At 39.5% G+C, this 17,116-nt stretch overlaps 2 protein-coding genes across 3 annotated transcripts; one reads left to right on the top strand and one right to left on the bottom strand.

Moving 5' to 3' along the window:
- The first annotated feature begins 558 nt into the window (after window positions 1–558).
- LOC311262094 (uncharacterized protein) lies at window positions 559–5,379 on the top strand. 2 transcript variants are annotated; one of them, XM_084361268.1, is made up of 14 exons: window positions 559–700; window positions 1,194–1,250; window positions 1,395–1,521; window positions 1,660–1,749; window positions 1,844–2,031; window positions 2,124–2,166; window positions 2,260–2,371; window positions 2,496–2,637; window positions 2,770–2,840; window positions 4,003–4,211; window positions 4,296–4,431; window positions 4,513–4,554; window positions 4,640–4,667; window positions 4,746–5,379. In XM_084361268.1, the coding sequence occupies exons 1-14, from the start codon at window positions 649–651 to the stop codon at window positions 4,871–4,873; spliced, it is 1,425 nt and encodes a 474-aa protein (XP_084217394.1). In that variant the 5' UTR covers window positions 559–648; the 3' UTR covers window positions 4,874–5,379. The 2 variants fall into 2 exon arrangements, with proteins under 2 accessions (XP_084217394.1, XP_084217395.1); XM_084361269.1 differs by lacking the exons at window positions 559–700; window positions 1,194–1,250 and having other exon boundaries at window positions 1,476–1,566.
- On the bottom strand, window positions 5,152–16,772 carry pfkla (phosphofructokinase, liver a). Its single transcript, XM_084361266.1, has 22 exons — window positions 16,447–16,772; window positions 14,811–14,884; window positions 14,632–14,709; window positions 13,792–13,981; window positions 13,061–13,226; window positions 12,455–12,499; window positions 12,253–12,361; window positions 11,362–11,457; window positions 11,057–11,149; window positions 10,099–10,224; window positions 9,917–9,981; window positions 9,695–9,758; window positions 9,450–9,596; window positions 9,267–9,337; window positions 8,840–8,927; window positions 8,583–8,735; window positions 7,968–8,132; window positions 7,814–7,875; window positions 7,044–7,155; window positions 6,825–6,924; window positions 6,617–6,722; window positions 5,152–6,531 (listed from the first exon to the last, which is right to left on the bottom strand). The coding sequence occupies exons 1-22, from the start codon at window positions 16,529–16,531 to the stop codon at window positions 6,384–6,386; spliced, it is 2,343 nt and encodes a 780-aa protein (XP_084217392.1). The 5' UTR covers window positions 16,532–16,772; the 3' UTR covers window positions 5,152–6,383.
- Window positions 16,773–17,116: the final 344 nt, after the last annotated feature.

The following is a 17,116-nucleotide window of genomic DNA, read 5'->3' as shown; positions in this document are numbered from 1 at the left end:
TAAATGAACAAAGCTAGGTGAAAAATATTCCCACAGTAAGTCAAAATTATGAGATAAAAAGTCATCAATATGAGATAAAAAGTTAAAGTTATCAAATAAAGATTCAGTTGAGATGAAAAGTCAGTTATGAGATAAATAAGTCGAAATTATGAGATTAAAAGTCCTAATTATGTGATAAAAGTTAAAATGATGAGATAAAAGTTAAAATTATGAGAGTATTATTTTTAATCAGAGCTAAATTTTCATCTTTTTTTTCCCTTTAACTGTCAGAAATAATCTTCCATACTATATCCTGTGTATTCAGTTAAATAAATGCATTAATTATTGGTTATTCATTATTAATTGGTAAATTAATTATGCTGCTGTTTTGGCCAGGACTGCCAAAACAGCAGCATAATTAATTTACCAATTAATAATTAGCAGCAAGAGAGATTGTGAATCTTGATGGAAATATTGCTGACAATATAAATATTAAATAAAAATGAATAGATAAAAAATCGATCATAACATGAACACGTCGTCCTTCATACAGGTGGCTTTTATGTTGAAAGGGTGTGTGTCTCCTAACGTCTGAACGGTTGAGATGCAGTCCGCGCGACGATACCATTAAGCTAATGCTAATGTCGTTGAAGTCAGGCTGGTGTAAAAATGAACGACCAATACTCATTTAATAACATTGACAGCCTCCTCTTTCAAATTGGTGAGTTCAGTTATTAAGTTTATTGTACGTGTTTAGTCGTGGCTTTGCTGTCATTCGATGTTTGCTTCGCCTCCAATGTTAAAATTAAGCTAATAGCATTAACGCTAGCAAGCTAGTTCTGGTGTTAACTAACTAGCCCATGCTAATTCAGGTGAGGAGATAGCAAGTAGCTATACTTATAATATAATAGGATAGATAATAGTTTTTTGTTTTTTGTTTTCAAATTAGTGCTGTAACTAAATGATTATTTTTATTGTAGATTAATTTGTGGATTATTTTCTCAATATGGTTGTTTGGCCGATGTTTGAAATGTTTAACAAAACCTAAGATGAAGTCCTCAAATATCTTTTCTAGACTTTGAATTTCTTAAAGAATTACTCAAACTGATTTATTGATTATCAAAATGGCTGGCAATTAATTTAACAGTTGATGACTAATTGATTAATCATTCAGCTCTATTTCAAATAAGGTGACTGTTGTTTTTATCATGCAGCTCTTCAAACTCGTGAGCTTTCCCAAAAGAAGAATGAAATCAACCAGCAAATTAAAGGTACGTCTCACAGTTATTCCTCTTTATCTAACCAGAAGCGTTAGTTGTATAAAATTAGACAGGCAGCCTAACAAACAAATAGTTTGCCATAGATTTTATGTTGTAAAATGGTGTCTATCAGGTTTTTTCAATTTTCATCAACAGTTTGCAGAGCTGACATTGCTGAGAGAAGGTCTTGCATTGAAACAATCAACAGAAATACCAAGAAACTTGAAGAAGAAATCAGGTTGAAGCAGAGCACAGTGATACATAACAAAACAAATGCTAAAAGGTATGATGACTAGGTAATACATGGGCCAAACCATGATGAATCAAGGTGATACATCATCAAATTTAACATATGATTTAACGTAAGCAGTGCAGTGTGACATGTTTAATAGTTTACTACTTGTCATCCATGTAACTTCAGCATGAAGGCGACCAACAGCCTGCTTCTTCAGTATGAGCAGACACTGAAAGAAGAACTGGAGAGCCGAAGAGCCAGCTACAAACAGGACACGTATGTTCAGTTAGCTGTGGTTAATTGTGTTAAATACATTTTTGTGGGCAGTAATAAGCAAAGCTGAATTATTCCTCATTTGTAACCCAACAAGGGAAGTCTACGAAGAGAGAATCGCAAGCTATAGGAAGACCTTCCAGTCACATAAAGAATATTATTGCCAAAATCCTCTTGCTCAAAAGCTCCTCACGCTGCAGGCTGAAAAAGAGGAGATTGAGTCAAGGATAAAGGCCTGTGATGATCAGATAACAGTGAAACAGAAGGAGCTGGAGCTTCTCACTGGTAATACATTTTTTATATCATCACAACATGCCGTGGTAGAGCTTAAGTATTTACAGCTTTTTATACTGTTAATTTAATTTCTGTCCGACCAGGTCCAGCAGTCAATTCTTCTTCCCCTGAGAAACTACCAGACAGGTATCTTTCAGTAAATCTTTCAGATAACAAAGATGACACATAGCTACAAGCAAAGCTTAGTTTTTCTCTGATTGAGTCCACTTTTCTTCCTAGTGTTCCTGGCCAGCAGCCCATAACAGAACCAGAGAAACAATTAGATGCTCTCACAGAGGAGGACAGTGATTCTTCCATTGACATCTCCTCACTTCATCTCAACCAGACAAAGGTACTCTGATATGTCAATAAATAATAATGGTATTGTGAAGCTGAGGAGATTCTAGCAACTACAAATTGTTAAAGTTAAAGCTGATCCTGTTATAACAACTAACAGTTTTGATAAACCTTAATAGATCTCGCAGAAAGGTCACAAAACTTCTGTAGAGGCAAATGCTGAAGAAATTCATGAGGAAAACAAGGACCAGGATACTATGGCCTGCAGCCCTTTGCCAGAAAAAGCAAGCAGCGGGCGTTGGTCCTGTCAACAGTTGGATGGTAAGAAAAGGAAAGTCTGATATGTATTTCAGTTAATGCCAGCACTTACCACACAGCATAGCATGTTTGCCATGTGTGGATGGTTACAGTATGTTATATCAAACCTCGTCAGCAGAATATTTATCTCTTCAGATCAAAGACGGCAAGATGTGATGCACCCTGAAGAGCAGGACCAGGAAACTAAACCAGAGGACCAGGTCTTGGTAATTACGGTCTACTATCCACCTTATTCCAAGCCCCATGACACCTCCCGTGAATTATGGGCAAGACTTCTGGTGCGATCTATCACTTAAACTGAACCCGCATTTTCCATGGTCCTCTTTCTGAGATTGATTGGTATGGTGTATAATTCATTTATGAAGCTCTAGGTTGTCGAGGGAATACTTCTAACGCTAGTGTTATTACTTGGCCCACTTAGCTAATGCTTCTTAAACTCTGAAAGTGCACACTGTGCATCAGTTGTTATGATTCTTTGTGACGTACACTAGTTCTGCCGATCCTGGATGTATCGACCATAATCTTTTCCCCTGTAACCTCCCCATTAAATTGTGGATACCCAGACTGACATTAAAATGGACACTTCTCAATTTACCTGATTTACCAAAATCCTTTTCCCTCTTACCCCTGCTGGTATCTTGCCCAGTGTGCTGTACGTTTCAGGTACTGGTCCCAAAACACTGGAGGTGAAAGGCCTTTTAATCAAGAAACACTCCACTATTTTTACATGTTAACATCAGTTTACTTTTTATGAGGAGTACCATTCAGGCTGTTATTAAGTCTATTCAGTTGCATTATGAGAAATTTAGGATAGGATGTTTTTGGAGTTCAACCCTCACCTAAAAGACTAAAAGTCAGGATGTTTCAGCCTCTGCTGAATTGGTTTTGATCTCGACATTTTTTATCATTTGTCTCTCACAAGCAACCCAATTTCATGTATCTGAAATACTTGAAATAGCACTGGATGACTCCATTATGGCTCTCACAGTGTCAATGTATTAGGAATAGAGCTCAGTGTTCGGTAAATTAATCGATAAGTTGATTGAAAGAAAAGTAGTTGCTAACTATTTTGATGATTTATTAATCATTTAAGTCATTTTTCAAAAATGTCAAACAGTCTCCAGCTTCTTAAATGAGGATTTGATGCTTTTCTTTGTCATTTCTGACTGTAACTGATGAGTCTTTGAGTTTTGGAGAGTTGGTCAGACAAAGGAAGCAATTTGAAGATGTCTCTTTGACTCTTTTTGAAATTGTGATGAGCATTATTCACATTTTTGTCTTACTTTCTATAGACTAATTGAGTAATCTTGACAATAATCTGCAGAATAATTGATAAAAACTGTCACAGTCGATGTGTTTTCTTCATAGGAACAGCAGCCAACTGTATCAGACATGGAGGAGGCAATGGAGCAGGAGGAGATGGAAGACAGAGCAGCTATAGAGGAAGAGCAGGCACCGACCACAGAGGACAGGATGGGTCCTGCTGCTTTTTCTCAGTCATCATCTCAAGAAACTAATCCTGAGTCTTCCACAGCAACAGTGAAAACTGTGCCTTCAACCCCAACGTTCCCGTTTAAGTAAGGCCTTGTCTGAGTTGTCTAAAGCTTTGAATCACCGTCAGGACGGCTTCCCAGAACTCTGTTTTCATGTTGCCATTTCAGCTACAGCCCAGGCGGCTCCCCACATCGCGGGACCTCTGATACCAAATCTCCAGCTTTCCTGTTCTCTCTGAACTCTGATCCCTGCACCCCGGGCTTCTCTGGATTTGGATTTGATGTGGGCTCATCGCAGGATGAGGTGAGGAGTGAGCAAAAGGAATAAGTGATTTGACAGAAATCAGTTTCTTGGTTTTGAAATTACCTCCAATTTTCTTTACAGGACTCAGCTTTTGCTTTCACTGGCTCTTTTTTCAACAAAAAGGTACTGCATTTTTACTGTAACTCTGATATTTCATACAGTAGAACTAGAATAAAAACACCAAACTACTGTGTTCACCTCTTTTCAGGAAACCACTGAGTCAAAGTCTTCAAGCTGTAAGTATCAAATCAAATCTCTCTATTTTTGTTATGTGTTACCTGCTCTGAACTACAGGTATTTGTATGTTTTTGCAGGCCTTGAGTTCCTGTTTGGCCAACCAAAGCAGAGCGAGGACTTCCAGTTTGCTTTCACCACCACGAGCCCTCAGACAACCAACAAAGACAACAGCGGGGATGAGTTTCCCTTTTCATTCAACTTTTGAGAGTTTAGACATCTTAAATACTTAATTAGTGTCTTCTTAAAACCAGTTTATTACCTACTCTCTTCAGTTATGTTCACACATAGCAGGTTAATGACAAATACCTGTGGTACCGGTTCATAGTTTAACACCATTGTAAGACCTATAAAATTTAAAGAAGTTTGCCATGTGGGATTTTGCTAATACACTTTCTAATTTTTGTTCCATTAAATGTTTGATATTTTTTTATGTTCAGCGTAATGTGTTAGTTCAGTTGCTATTCACAAAGCAATGAACATGTCTAACATTAACACAGTTGAATAACATTTTATTGAAGATATTGCATTAGTATCAAAATAATACACAACATACGTTCATATTTCTTTACAGGTTTCTCTATTGTAAGTGCAGTAATTGTGTTTATTACACAGTGTAATAATATTTTTGATGTACTGTCCAGTTTGCATTAATTAAAGACATAAGTGTTCAAGTCCTACACAGCATATAAATAAAAGGAAATTAACATCTCACTGGTCCCATGAATCACACAGTCACATTCTGACTGAATCAGAACAGATTCTCAAACCAAACACTGCTCCAAACTTAGGTAGCGCATATTTTAGCTTTAAGCTAGTATCATGTTACAACCCTTTTAAATAAGGTACATGATTAGATTATTTCTGGCTCAGTATTTGTTTTAGGGGCACCAGTATTTTTCTTGTATCTGATTGAGGAAGCAAACCATTTAAAATCATACTATATACAATCTGCTTTATATAATATATTCAGTAGTTTATTTGCAAAATTTTAGCGTTAAGGCACACATGGTTGCCTTTTTATGGCAGTTATTTCACTACACAAAGGCTCACTTGACACAAGGAATAGCAAAATCTGATCTGCATTGATTGCCTAATTCAATAACTGAATGATCAAAGTATATTTTTACACTATTTACTGTAGCTACTATGACACTGATGACATATGAACACTATGATTACATATTTTGGTACGTAAATGACTAATATGCACAAACAGTTTCGGTATTGGTCCATTAGATCCCCTAAAACAGTTTTATTTTTTTTCTCTCGAGTTTAAATGATGGGTGTTTTACGCTGATAAAATTACTGTTTCCGTAAATGGACTTTGGTGGATTTGGGGAGTGCAACAAAGCAGCTGTTTTTGGTTAAAAATAATCTTGTATTTGAACATAAAGGTCTACCTCTATAGGGATGCTTTCCATAATGTGGTCAGACACTTAGAATAACAATATTGTCAAAAAACAAGAGGCTTACATTTGGCCTGGGCTTTGGCTGCCGATTCTGAAAACGGTTTGTACCTACCGGTCATTTAGACACTAAAATTACATACAAATAGGGCCTAGGTTTAAAAATACCACAATTCCCCTTTATAACTCTTCAGTCCTGTAAACACAGATGGACGCAGATTGAAACCCATTCTTGATGTACTCTTGGTAGCAACTAAGGATGGACAGATAAGGGTTAAAAAGTGCAGAGAATATGCTGTTGTAGGGAGCCTAAAACCCAGAGTCGATACTGATGGAGCGCTGAGTCACATGTTGAATCTCTCCTGGCACATATTCACAGAAGCTGGTTTGGTACTTAGCCAACATTCTCAGCAGCGGCCGAAAATTTAACCACCACTGGACTTTGGGCATCCGGTGCCTGAAAAATTGGGGCATAATTTGCATATTATTAAAACAAACTTAATAATGAACACTTGTTATTTGACAAAAAGTGAGTTACTTACTCAAAATCAGTCACATCCTTCAGTTCAGTGACGGGGCTGAATGAGACGACCCTCTTGTTGAGGCCGATCACACATGCTGTATCTGGAGAGTTGGCAAACACACGGTCTGGTGGGAGAAAGGTGATGTAATCATAACATTGCTGCGGTCTGACTTTGGCATTCTAACCAATTTATTTATGTCAGCTTTGACTTTATACAGTAACTCTACCTTGTCTGAAGTTTTCAGTCAATCTCTCTGAAATCCACTGGATCGCCCTAACACCCAACTTGGTGCCAAAATTCCTATCGAAGGGAGAGGGTGCCCCTCCCTGGAGCACAAACACACAAAGTGAGTGCAAATATGTTAAAAGACTTATTTTCTGTCATTTGTAAGTTGGTAAGCTGTGTTTTTCTGGAGTTGATGGATCTTGTAAGTTTGGCTCTGTACCTGCTGAAGGTGTCCCAACACATTGACTCTGCAGTCAAAGATTCCCTTCCCCTCCGCTGAATACAGCTTATGAATGAAATCTGTAGTGTAGTTTTCATGGCATTTTTCATTCCTGTTAGGACAGAGAAAGCGAACGATTGAATGATCCAATGAATGTATGTTCATACAGTGTGTGTTTCAAATACACTATACGGTTTGTACTTTTGAAATTTGTTTTGTTGAAGTTAAATAGTTAAATAGATTTCGTATTATTTCATACTAAAGACTGAAAGATTGCAACTCTTCAATATATTTCCATTTAATTTTGTAAAAACAAAGTTCCCCAGACTGTAAAACCTACTGGACTTTGATTAACATATAGTGCAATAATCTTGTCAAAATGGCCAGTTTGTTCAATTCTTTGATTAATAATCGACATCAACACATTCATCACACATACAGTAACATCAGCCTCAGCAGTACTTTGTGTTTAGCAAATGTTAACAGGCTAATGCTCTGAACTAAGCTGCTGAACCTAATGAATACTCTGTGCTACACATCATTATGTTAGCATTGTTGGTGAAGATGCTCAGTCATGGTCATGGTATATCTAAATGCTATAAGGAGCAAAAATGGACTGAACTGAACAAGCCTCTTGGATATTTTTGATGAAAAATCGCATTGTCTTGCAAATGCGGTTTTGTTAATAGGTTCAATGTTTAGATACATGCACAGAACTTCTGCAGCCACTATCACATGAGAATCTGTGTGGCTGAATGAGTGTTACGTACCTCAGCACAAGACCCCGCTGGATGTCCTTCTTCATCTTTTCAGTCAAGTGCTCCACATTGGTCTGCCAAAAGGCCAGATAATTAAACAGACAGAAAGTTTTGAATATTATAGACACAAAAAAAGAAACAGCAGAGGTTTGATTAATGGTCTTACCTTCAGGTCGTGGATGTTGAAGGGGTCTTCAAAGATGTAGGCTGCATCAGCACCCACGGCTATACCAGTGCAGGTCGCCAGATAGCCACAGAATCCACCCATCGTCTCCACCACAAATATTCGTCTCTTTGTCCCAGTGGCAGACTGCTTGATCTTGTCACAACCCTGATGAGGGAAAAAAAATCAAAATGGCTGTGTGAGAGGAGACAGTAGAAAATCGAAGACAGGGTCCACTTTAATTTACTCCTAATTAATCCTCACCTATACTGCACTGTAAATACAGCCAAAAGACAGACCAGAAAGGAGCAGCTTGAAAAGAGATTAAGTTGCTCCTCACAGGAAGGTTGTTTTTTTTTGGACAAAGCACTGCCGGTGTGTTATTTATGTGCTTTTTAATTAAGAAGTAGGGTGAACTCGAGCGCTGCGTTTGAAGATAAAATCTAAAGCTCTAACTACTCACTGTCACCCCAGTTTTGACTAAATATCCAGAGTTCGAAGTGTATCTTAGTTACACATCGTGTTAGATGGGATGTTTTCTGGCTTGCCTCAGTCTTATTTCATGATAATCCTAAACATCAAAGTGGCACCATTAATTTGCCATCTGCTCAGCATTACCTCCATGGCAGCATTGACAGCCGTGTCTGCTCCCAGGCTGAAGTCAGTTCCAGGGACGTTGTTGCTGATGGTAGCAGGGATTACACACATGGGGATGCAGAGCTCATCATAGACACTCCGGGCTTCAAACAGCTGCAGTACACCTCGGTACGCCTTTGAGGAAGATTGAAAACCTCTTTGATGTAACATTGACACTATAAATTAATATACAAGTAATTCAGCTCTGGTTCTTTGATGGGCTGCATCTTGTTCTTTACCTCAAACCCTCCGACTACAAGCAGAGCTGAGATGTTGAACTTGCCGATGTTTTCCACAATTTTCTCCATGTGTTTGTTTGGAAGAGTTCTGAAATAGGACGTGAAGAAAGACATTATTACACAGACTGTGAGAACAACTGTATTACTTCTCCTGTGGCTCTGGAGGAAGTTTTGGTACTACATCACCCCGGTCTCAGCTTTGGCTTGGAGACGACATATGTTTTTACCAGGAAATGTGCATTTCAACATAGGGCCCCTGAATACGAAAGCTGTGGTTGCAAAGGCCTAAAAAATGACGTCACTCCACGCCTTAAGGACATACACAATGCATTTTAGCGAGTAACACTGAACGTAAGTGCAAGTTGTTTGTTTGCAAGAAAACCTTTAAATATGTTTACGTGATAGTTATCAGTCTCCTGTTGCTCACCGTTTTGTCCCCAGCAGGGAGCCCCCTTGGCCCGTCCATCCTGCCACGTTGTGCCACTCCATCTCAGAAACCTGCAGACAGACGGGGTGTCAGTATTGGAACAGTTTCCTCAGTCTCATACAGATGATTTATTGCTAAAATCTAACTGCAGCGTGGTAAAGACGTCGCGGTAGAAGCCCTCACCGCTCCTGTGGCCAGTCCTAGAAAGCCATCATTGACGGCGTAAACCTTGTGTCCGTGAGCGAGTGCCAACCTCACAGCCGACCTCACCGCTGCATTCATCCCTGCAGCCGGAGCTCCCACGTTCAGGATAGCCACAGAGAAATTGCTCTGAGGGAGAAGACGAGTGCTTTGAGCTTATCATTTGTTATTCTATTTCATGTGTAAAGGCTAAAACTGTATGTGTGTGTGTGTCTGTGTGTCTTAACCTTAGTCTTGGCCGGCTTCTGGACGGCAAGAAGCTTGTAGATGTTCCAGTTGTTCTCAAAACTCCTGCAAGAAAATCATCACTTTAAGCTTCTTGTTAAATATTTGCACAGAAAAAAACAACAAAATTAAATTGTGAGCATGTTAAAATTACTATAAATGGATGATACATGTATGAGGGACTTTGGTATTATAATACACGTGAAAAAATACTCAGCTCTCACCCTCCACGCAGTTTGATAGCATCATCAAACCTCTTCTCATTCATGGCCTTCTGCACCAATTTAGTCTGGAAATTATGGAACAGTCAGAAAAAAACTCAAAAAACCACACAGCAACCTCTCACTATTTTCTGAGTACTGTGTGTCCATTAAAATTAATTATAGAGGAGAGGAGAGCCACTCACCATCTCCACACACTCCATTAGAGGCAGACGAACAGCCTTGTTGCCTGACAGGCCGATGGCACAGGCTGGGGTGTCAGGAGAAGCCTCCATCAGGGCGATCACCGCCTCCACACCCAACTTACTGCTCTGGAAACACAAGAGAGTCCGCACATGTGCATTTAAATGCAAAAGACTACGAATACAGGAAAATATCACCTCCTACTCATTAGTCTTGTATTGGTTATATAAACATGGTTTGTCTAAATACAAACACAGATTCGACCATGTTTAAGTTCACTGAGGAGATGTGGAACGTATGGAAGTAGGAAGGTAAGTATGCAACGTTCAGTCACCTATCTCTTTTATCATATACGTATATAGATTTTATCCAAAATTAGGATTTGTGACGTACAATTCTGTTGTCTAAATGAACACTACAAAGTCAGATTTCACCCAGAATCATTTCTAAAACACATAAAAAGGCCTGTCGGCTAAATATGAAATGTGTCTCGTAGTCCAATTTGATAAACATCTGCTGAGGTTGTCATACATTCAACATTCGGATTGCCCTCGCTAGACTGCAGTCAGTTAAACTTAATTAATATGATTTATTAATTGACATATGTAAATTACATGTTTACATAATTTGCACTGAAATGTCTTTCTAGTCAAATGTTGCTTCATAAAAAGTGAGCATCCATTTTTTATGTTAACACGGTTTACTAGTACGACTAAGGGGATGTTCAGTGAACCGATCGCAAGTGGACGAAACAGCTGACCACTAACGTTAGCTGTATTTCAGCACTGTGAGCATGCTAAAAGTGTCATACATTTTAAAGTAGTACGTTTGGCTCAGGTCTGATTGACCAGTCAAAGTGACTGGCACATAAATTGTGCCAAAATTTTTTGCAGTTGTTACCATTAGTTACATGTTACGCTAATTAACAATGATTTAACTTTGAGCAAATGTCCGACTCACCAGTATTCTGTCAAACGCAGAGGGAGTTCCTCCTCGCTGAACATGGCCGAGTACTGTCACTCTGGTATCATAACCCAGCCTCTTGACCACCAGCTTCAAACAGACATGAAAACATCTCAGTGTACTCTGGGTTTGACATTTAGCAGGCATACGCAACGAAGAGACTATGAGAGAACAGTAATTTATAAACATTTGGGAGGAAAATTTAAAGCACTTCAAATCACAATCACTTGGTTGTGTTACAGACAGTATCGACAGCCATCAGTCATCCCAAGACCTTAATCTTAACCTTAAATTAAACTTACATCTTTTATGTAAGTTGAGGAGATGGGCTTGCCGTTTATGTCGATGGCTCCTTCTGCGACGATAACAATGTTGAGTCTTGACCCCGTTGTGCGGCTCTGGAGGTAAACATAAAAAGTATATTGATCACTGAGTCGGTAACAACAAATCCTGCTTCTGAGCTGCATTTAAGAGAGCTAACTCAGCCCCCTCTATTCCTTAGAGCAACAAAATGTCACTTCCTGGAGAAAGATAGTGTCATGGTTTGGATTTTTTGTTTAGCCATTTCCTGTTTTACTTTGGTTGATATATTCTTTTGGCAACTTATACTTTCCACTTCCTGTCCCTGTGTTTTTCCAGCTTTTTTGTATTGCCCTATTAGTTTCACCTTCTACTTATTAGTCTTCTCTCAATTGTGTATTTAAGTCTGTGTCTTCTTCTTCCTTCTCTCTCTGTCAGTTTGTCTGTTTTGTTCCTGGTGTCTCTGTGTTTGCTCCTTGTGTTGCCCTGATTGTGTTCCCTGAGTTTCCTATTGGTGTGATCTTTGTTTAGGTTTTGTATTTCTCTTTAGTCTCTTGGATTTTCCCTAGCATGTTTGGTCAGGGTTGTTGCCTGGATTTAGATTTTTGGACCTCTTCTTTTTGCATGCTATAACAGATTGATTATTGAGTCTCATCCCCAGGTCATCAACCACTGATTGTTTGGGTTGATGTCCAACCTGAGCTTCTAACCCAAAGTGACAGTGATTGACGATCTGTCGATGAGACTCAACAATGAACTATCTCTCTCCAGTAACTTCCATTTTGTTGCATAAGAGCATGTCTATATTTCTCCCACTTGATCTCTTCTGTGAACACACATATATGAATGTGCCTGGGGCTAATATACAATCTAGACTAGTTTTCCTGTCTTACCGACTCTAGACGGGCACACATCCGGTCCTCCCAGCCCTCCTGAGGAGGAGCCTCTGGAATGAAGAGCCAGTCTGCCCCAGATGCCAGCGCTGACACCAAGGCCAGATACCTGAAGTGAGAGCATGAGAGTAACAGCACAATAATTTGTCTTATTCAGTGGCAGTGTGTAAAGGACAGCAAAATGGGTCGGAGTGGTACTCACCCACAGTGTCGACCCATGACTTCCAGAACAAAAGTGCGCTGGTGGCTGCAGGAGGGACACGACATTTATATTGAAATAAGCTTACAAACATTTCTGAGCATTCAGAGAATTTTCTGACTGTTGCAACATGCCGAGATTTAAGGGAGCAAGTCTGGGCAGGATCAGAGAATATTTCTGAGATCTCAGCAGCCTTGAATGGGAGAGTTGGTTTAAAACAAAAACTTGGCTTCGATGATTGCATTCCATTCACAATAAATACTCACACTGTGCAGGTATGGATACGTATGAAAACAAGTCTGATATACAGCAGGGCTGCAACTAACGATTATTTTCACTACAACCCATCATCATGAAACATGATGAAGAATTTTAATTTTTACAATATTAATTAGGCAGTAAATGAAGATCTTTCTCTTCTGATTAAAATGTATTTCCCAAAGCTACATACTGCACCTTTAAAGTACCAGTGTGGTCTTGTTATATCTTCACATTCTCAAACGCATTAAGTCAGAAATACTGAACAAATGAATATTATTTTTATCAGTGCGCTCATAAGAGTCGCTCAGACGAAACACCAGCTGCCGCTGTTCAATCACAGTGTCTGACCTTTGTGCAGTGGTCATGATGGCATCGATTATCTCCATGATGCGGTGCAGTGCGGAGTCAGCACCGATGGTCATGTCAGTGCCGCAGAAGTCGTTGTCGATGGAGCCCACGAGCCCCACGATGTTCAGGTGGTCGTGCTGCTTGGCCAGAGTGTCTGTGATCCTTCCTGAAAGGCACGCATGCACGTTGTTGTAGATGTTTTACTTGAAGCTCGTTATTGTGTTCACTTAAGCAATAAAATAATGATGGTAAACTTAATGTATACAGCACAAAACACAGTTACAAAGTGCTTTATATAACCGAATAAAAACACAAAGCAAATACAACAAGCTCTGTCCCATAAAAACTAAACACAGAAAAAACAAAGAGAGTAAAACAGAGTGTCATAAAGCAAATAAAATCACAGAAAATCAATTGTGAAGTAAGTGAGTTTTCAGCCCTAATCTCTTCAGGGCTCTGGCAGATCATTCTGAAGTCTATAATCATCATATTACTACAGAACGAGCTCAAGAATGATTCATAAATACAACATTATTAACGTGAAATGAAACAAAGGCAATCCCATACCCTAAACAAGGAAATGATGCCTCTAAAGACTGTACCACCATACAGTAGGATGAACTCTATTTCTAGAATAAGTCTAATTCTGTATTAATACACGTACTAAATGACGGTTAATGTTTTTTGAAGGCGCTGTGACAAGCTGACGATGTTGTCTGGGAACACTTTACCTTTCTCTACGAGTTCAGCCAGCAGACCGCTCCACTCACTGCGGAAGAGGTTGGCTCCGGTGAGGCTGCCGTCTCCACCGCACACACACAGGTTGGTGATGCCTTTCTTCACCAGGTTGAAGGCGGCGGCAAGCCTGCCCTCACGAGTCATGAAGGCCTTGCATCGGGCGCTACCAATCACAGTCCCACCCTGCAGTCATAGTGATATAAGAAGGAAAATTCATTTTTTGTTTGAACTGAAGGTAAACAGATTCGGAACAAATGCTTGGAAAGAGTAGCACGTGCCTTTTTTCACATTTGCTGCATCAGTTCAAGGCATCTAATGCAAAAACAACGGTGGCATTGCTTATAATTTCTTTCGAATAGTGGAACTTGCTCCTTCTAAGGTTCAAAGCACATGCAGCAAGGCACCTTACCCCATTATAACCAGTATTAGACAGGCAGGGAGACAAGAGACGAGAGGAGACGGATGAAATAATAAAACTCCAATTGAAACCATGGAAAGGAAAGAGAAAAAAGAGATTTAAGACCAGAAATGAATGAAAGCACAATAGGCATGTATTATAAAAGAGATTTTGACGTGTAACAGGGGGTAAAGCACTAGTGTAAATAATTTGAACTAATTTTAAGCAATTGTGCTTATTGCATAGCTTGTTACTGCGACACATGAATAAAACCGAATGAGCCATCTTTAATGTTGTTTATACACTCAGGTGTAAACCCACCATGACGTCATCGAGGGCTCCAGACTAACTTTTTACACTGGCTGCACTGGTGCTTGTAAAAATCAAGCCTTTACCACTGCTGTCAACAGTGACTGGTGATAATATTGTAACCTACCTGTTGGATGATGTTGGTCACACTGTGCCAGTGTGCCAGTTTGATGTTGTCTCCCCCCTCCACCAGGCCCTGGTATCCCTGAGAAGTAATTTCCAAATGTCATGTTAATGACAAGAACAGTGTGGGCAAGTCAATCAAGAAAAAATAACTCAATGTGTTAATACAATCAGCTTGTTTACCTCATGTATAAGATAGACCTTGGCCCCCACATAGATGCCCATTCTGGTCACGGCTCGGACAGCAGCGTTCATCCCTGGGTCGGGGGACAGTTAGTTAAAACAAAAATATTGAGATTCACCTCTGCTCCTCAAGTCATTACACACAAGCTGTTGCATCATAACCCTGCATGAGGAAATCAAACACTGTGGAGGATATGACTTCACTATCTCTTATTGGGCAAAGGTGCAACCCGCTCTCTGGAGACACATTAACGACAAGCAATTCCGTTAAGAGCCCCTGACATGTAAGCGGAGCGTAGATCCAGTGTCGCTCAAGATATATGAAGAGGCTGTCTGCTTGTGATCGAACCACACGAGACAAGGGTTTTGCACTGTTTAATACTGATATCGGTATGGTACATAGACAGGTGCTGAGATTGGTACTGAATTATACCTGCCCCTAACAAGAACTCATGTTAACTGTGTAAACAGGGCCTGTTTGAGTTAACAGTGGTGGATGGAGTACTCAGATTTTGTACTTGTGTTACAGTAGCAAATAATACGAGTAGAGCTGCACAATTAATCGCAAGTACTGATGTGCAAAAGAGATACTCTGCCTTACAAATCTTGCTCTCCAGATGTAAGAAAACTTGCTTGTTTGCTACAGACACAACAAATGGCACATTATCTTTATTTTAATAGTTTTTTTCAGTGAAATTGAAAATTGAAATGCACAAAATGTTCATTATTTTTTGTTTTAATTCATGGCTTTTGGCCAGTCTAAGAGTATCATCACTTTTTTTCCCACTTTCCAGGGTACTCGCAGTGATCATCAGGCCGTCATTACTGCCCTTGGTGTGCGCAACCTTTCTGTGCTATGCAAAACTGAACATTCCCACTACTACTGTTAAAATAATCACATTATGATTTTTATGAACATCGTGTTGCCATAGATGCAAATAAGAGTGATGCATTAAAGATTTACAACACTGTTGATTTAGTACCAAATTACGCAACAAAAGTAAAATCACTAGGTATGCTGAAGGGCTCATTTCAGAGTAATCTATCAGTAGAGGTCAAAGGTCGTATACAATATACACTACTATCAGATTATAATGATCAATGCATTCATGTGTGTATCACTTTAATGCTGCAGATGGTACAGGTGGAGTTAATTTGAATGACTTTATACACCTCCACCCCACACACTTCATCAATGTCTTAACCTATAATCTATAATAATACATAATGAATCTATTCATTAATTATATTTTGCATTTGTAATCTGAATCTGCAGAGTAACTAAAGTAATTTGCCTCCAAGAAAAAGTGTAAAGTAGCAGGAAACTGTAATATTTAAGTTAAAGTACACCAAATTATACTCGATTATAGTGCTTGAGTGAGTGTATTTAGTTACTTTCCACCCTTGTGAGTTGCAACATGGCTACTGTATAAAGCTATGCAGCACATACACAAACTTTGACCCCTGCTGACACTTTCTGTCATTTTGACCTGATTATCAGTATTCACTCATCTCTCCATGAACAAACTGACATGCATTTCCCGCCCACATCACCACGTATTGCACAGACCCGTCTCAGTGTACATGTATTCAGCTAACAGCAGTATAATGCCAGCTTGGCTGACTTTTAAGTCACCTTGTGCATCTCCACCGCTGGTCAACACTGCCATGGCCCGACCAGCTCCCGTCATCTTCAGCTTCTCCAAGTCCATGGAAGACATCTTGACCCGCTCAGTTTACACCAGTGAAAGTGGGCGAGAATGAAGAAATGTCGGTGAACTAGTTAAATAAATGATTGGTTGTGTAAATCCGGACTTTTCCAGATGTCGCTTCCTCGTTTTCAGCAGGTAAAACCTCAGTTAACGAAACGTTACCGCAGCCGAGGCACTTCTGACAGTTTGACTCCGCCCCCGTCCAAAGGAGGGGACCAGCGAGCGTTGACTTTATGATCCCGCACCGTCCGGCGGAGCGGAGCACGTTGTGCAACATTAACCCCGCCTGCTCACCGCGCCCTGACGTTTAAACACCGGGACACCATAGCAACAACACGTACAGCACGAGTTAATGATTTCAACAGGTTTGATTGGCTAATACTCACATCTGTGGAGGCACACTTCAGCCAGTTAAAGACAAAATAATGAAAACTTAGCCTTGATTTAAAAAACACATCCAGTGTTACCCACAGTTATTAGATAAAAAGTCATGACTATTACTTAAAAAGTCATAATTATGAGATAGAAAATAAAAATGATGAGATTAAAAAGTCAAAAGTATGAAGAAGTCATAATTATGACATCAAAAGTCAT

The sequence above is a fragment of the Pagrus pagrus genome (genome assembly GCF_965226575.1).
Source record: "Pagrus pagrus genome assembly, chromosome: 9".
Taxonomy (NCBI): domain Eukaryota; kingdom Metazoa; phylum Chordata; class Actinopteri; order Spariformes; family Sparidae; genus Pagrus; species Pagrus pagrus.
Note: the sequence above shows the minus strand (reverse complement) of the source record. Positions and strands in the feature narration are given on the sequence as shown.

What these genes read in the sequence shown, in the direction of transcription:
- LOC311262094 (XM_084361268.1), top strand. Translation starts at nt 649, where the DNA reads ATGAACGACCAATACTCATTTAATAACATTGACAGCCTCCTCTTTCAA. An exon ending in CCTGAGAAACTACCAGACAG is followed by an intron (nt 2,167 to 2,259) that starts GTATCTTTCAGT and finishes TTTTCTTCCTAG; the next exon opens with TGTTCCTGGCCAGCAGCCCA. An exon ending in GCTCTTTTTTCAACAAAAAG is followed by an intron (nt 4,555 to 4,639) that starts GTACTGCATTTT and finishes ACCTCTTTTCAG; the next exon opens with GAAACCACTGAGTCAAAGTC.
- pfkla (XM_084361266.1), bottom strand. Translation starts at nt 16,531, where the DNA reads ATGTCTTCCATGGACTTGGAGAAGCTGAAGATGACGGGAGCTGGTCGG. An exon ending in AGAAGCCGGCCAAGACTAAG is followed by an intron (nt 9,597 to 9,694) that starts GTTAAGACACAC and finishes CTTCTCCCTCAG; the next exon opens with AGCAATTTCTCTGTGGCTAT. An exon ending in CAGCGGGGTCTTGTGCTGAG is followed by an intron (nt 7,156 to 7,813) that starts GTACGTAACACT and finishes CTGTCCTAACAG; the next exon opens with GAATGAAAAATGCCATGAAA.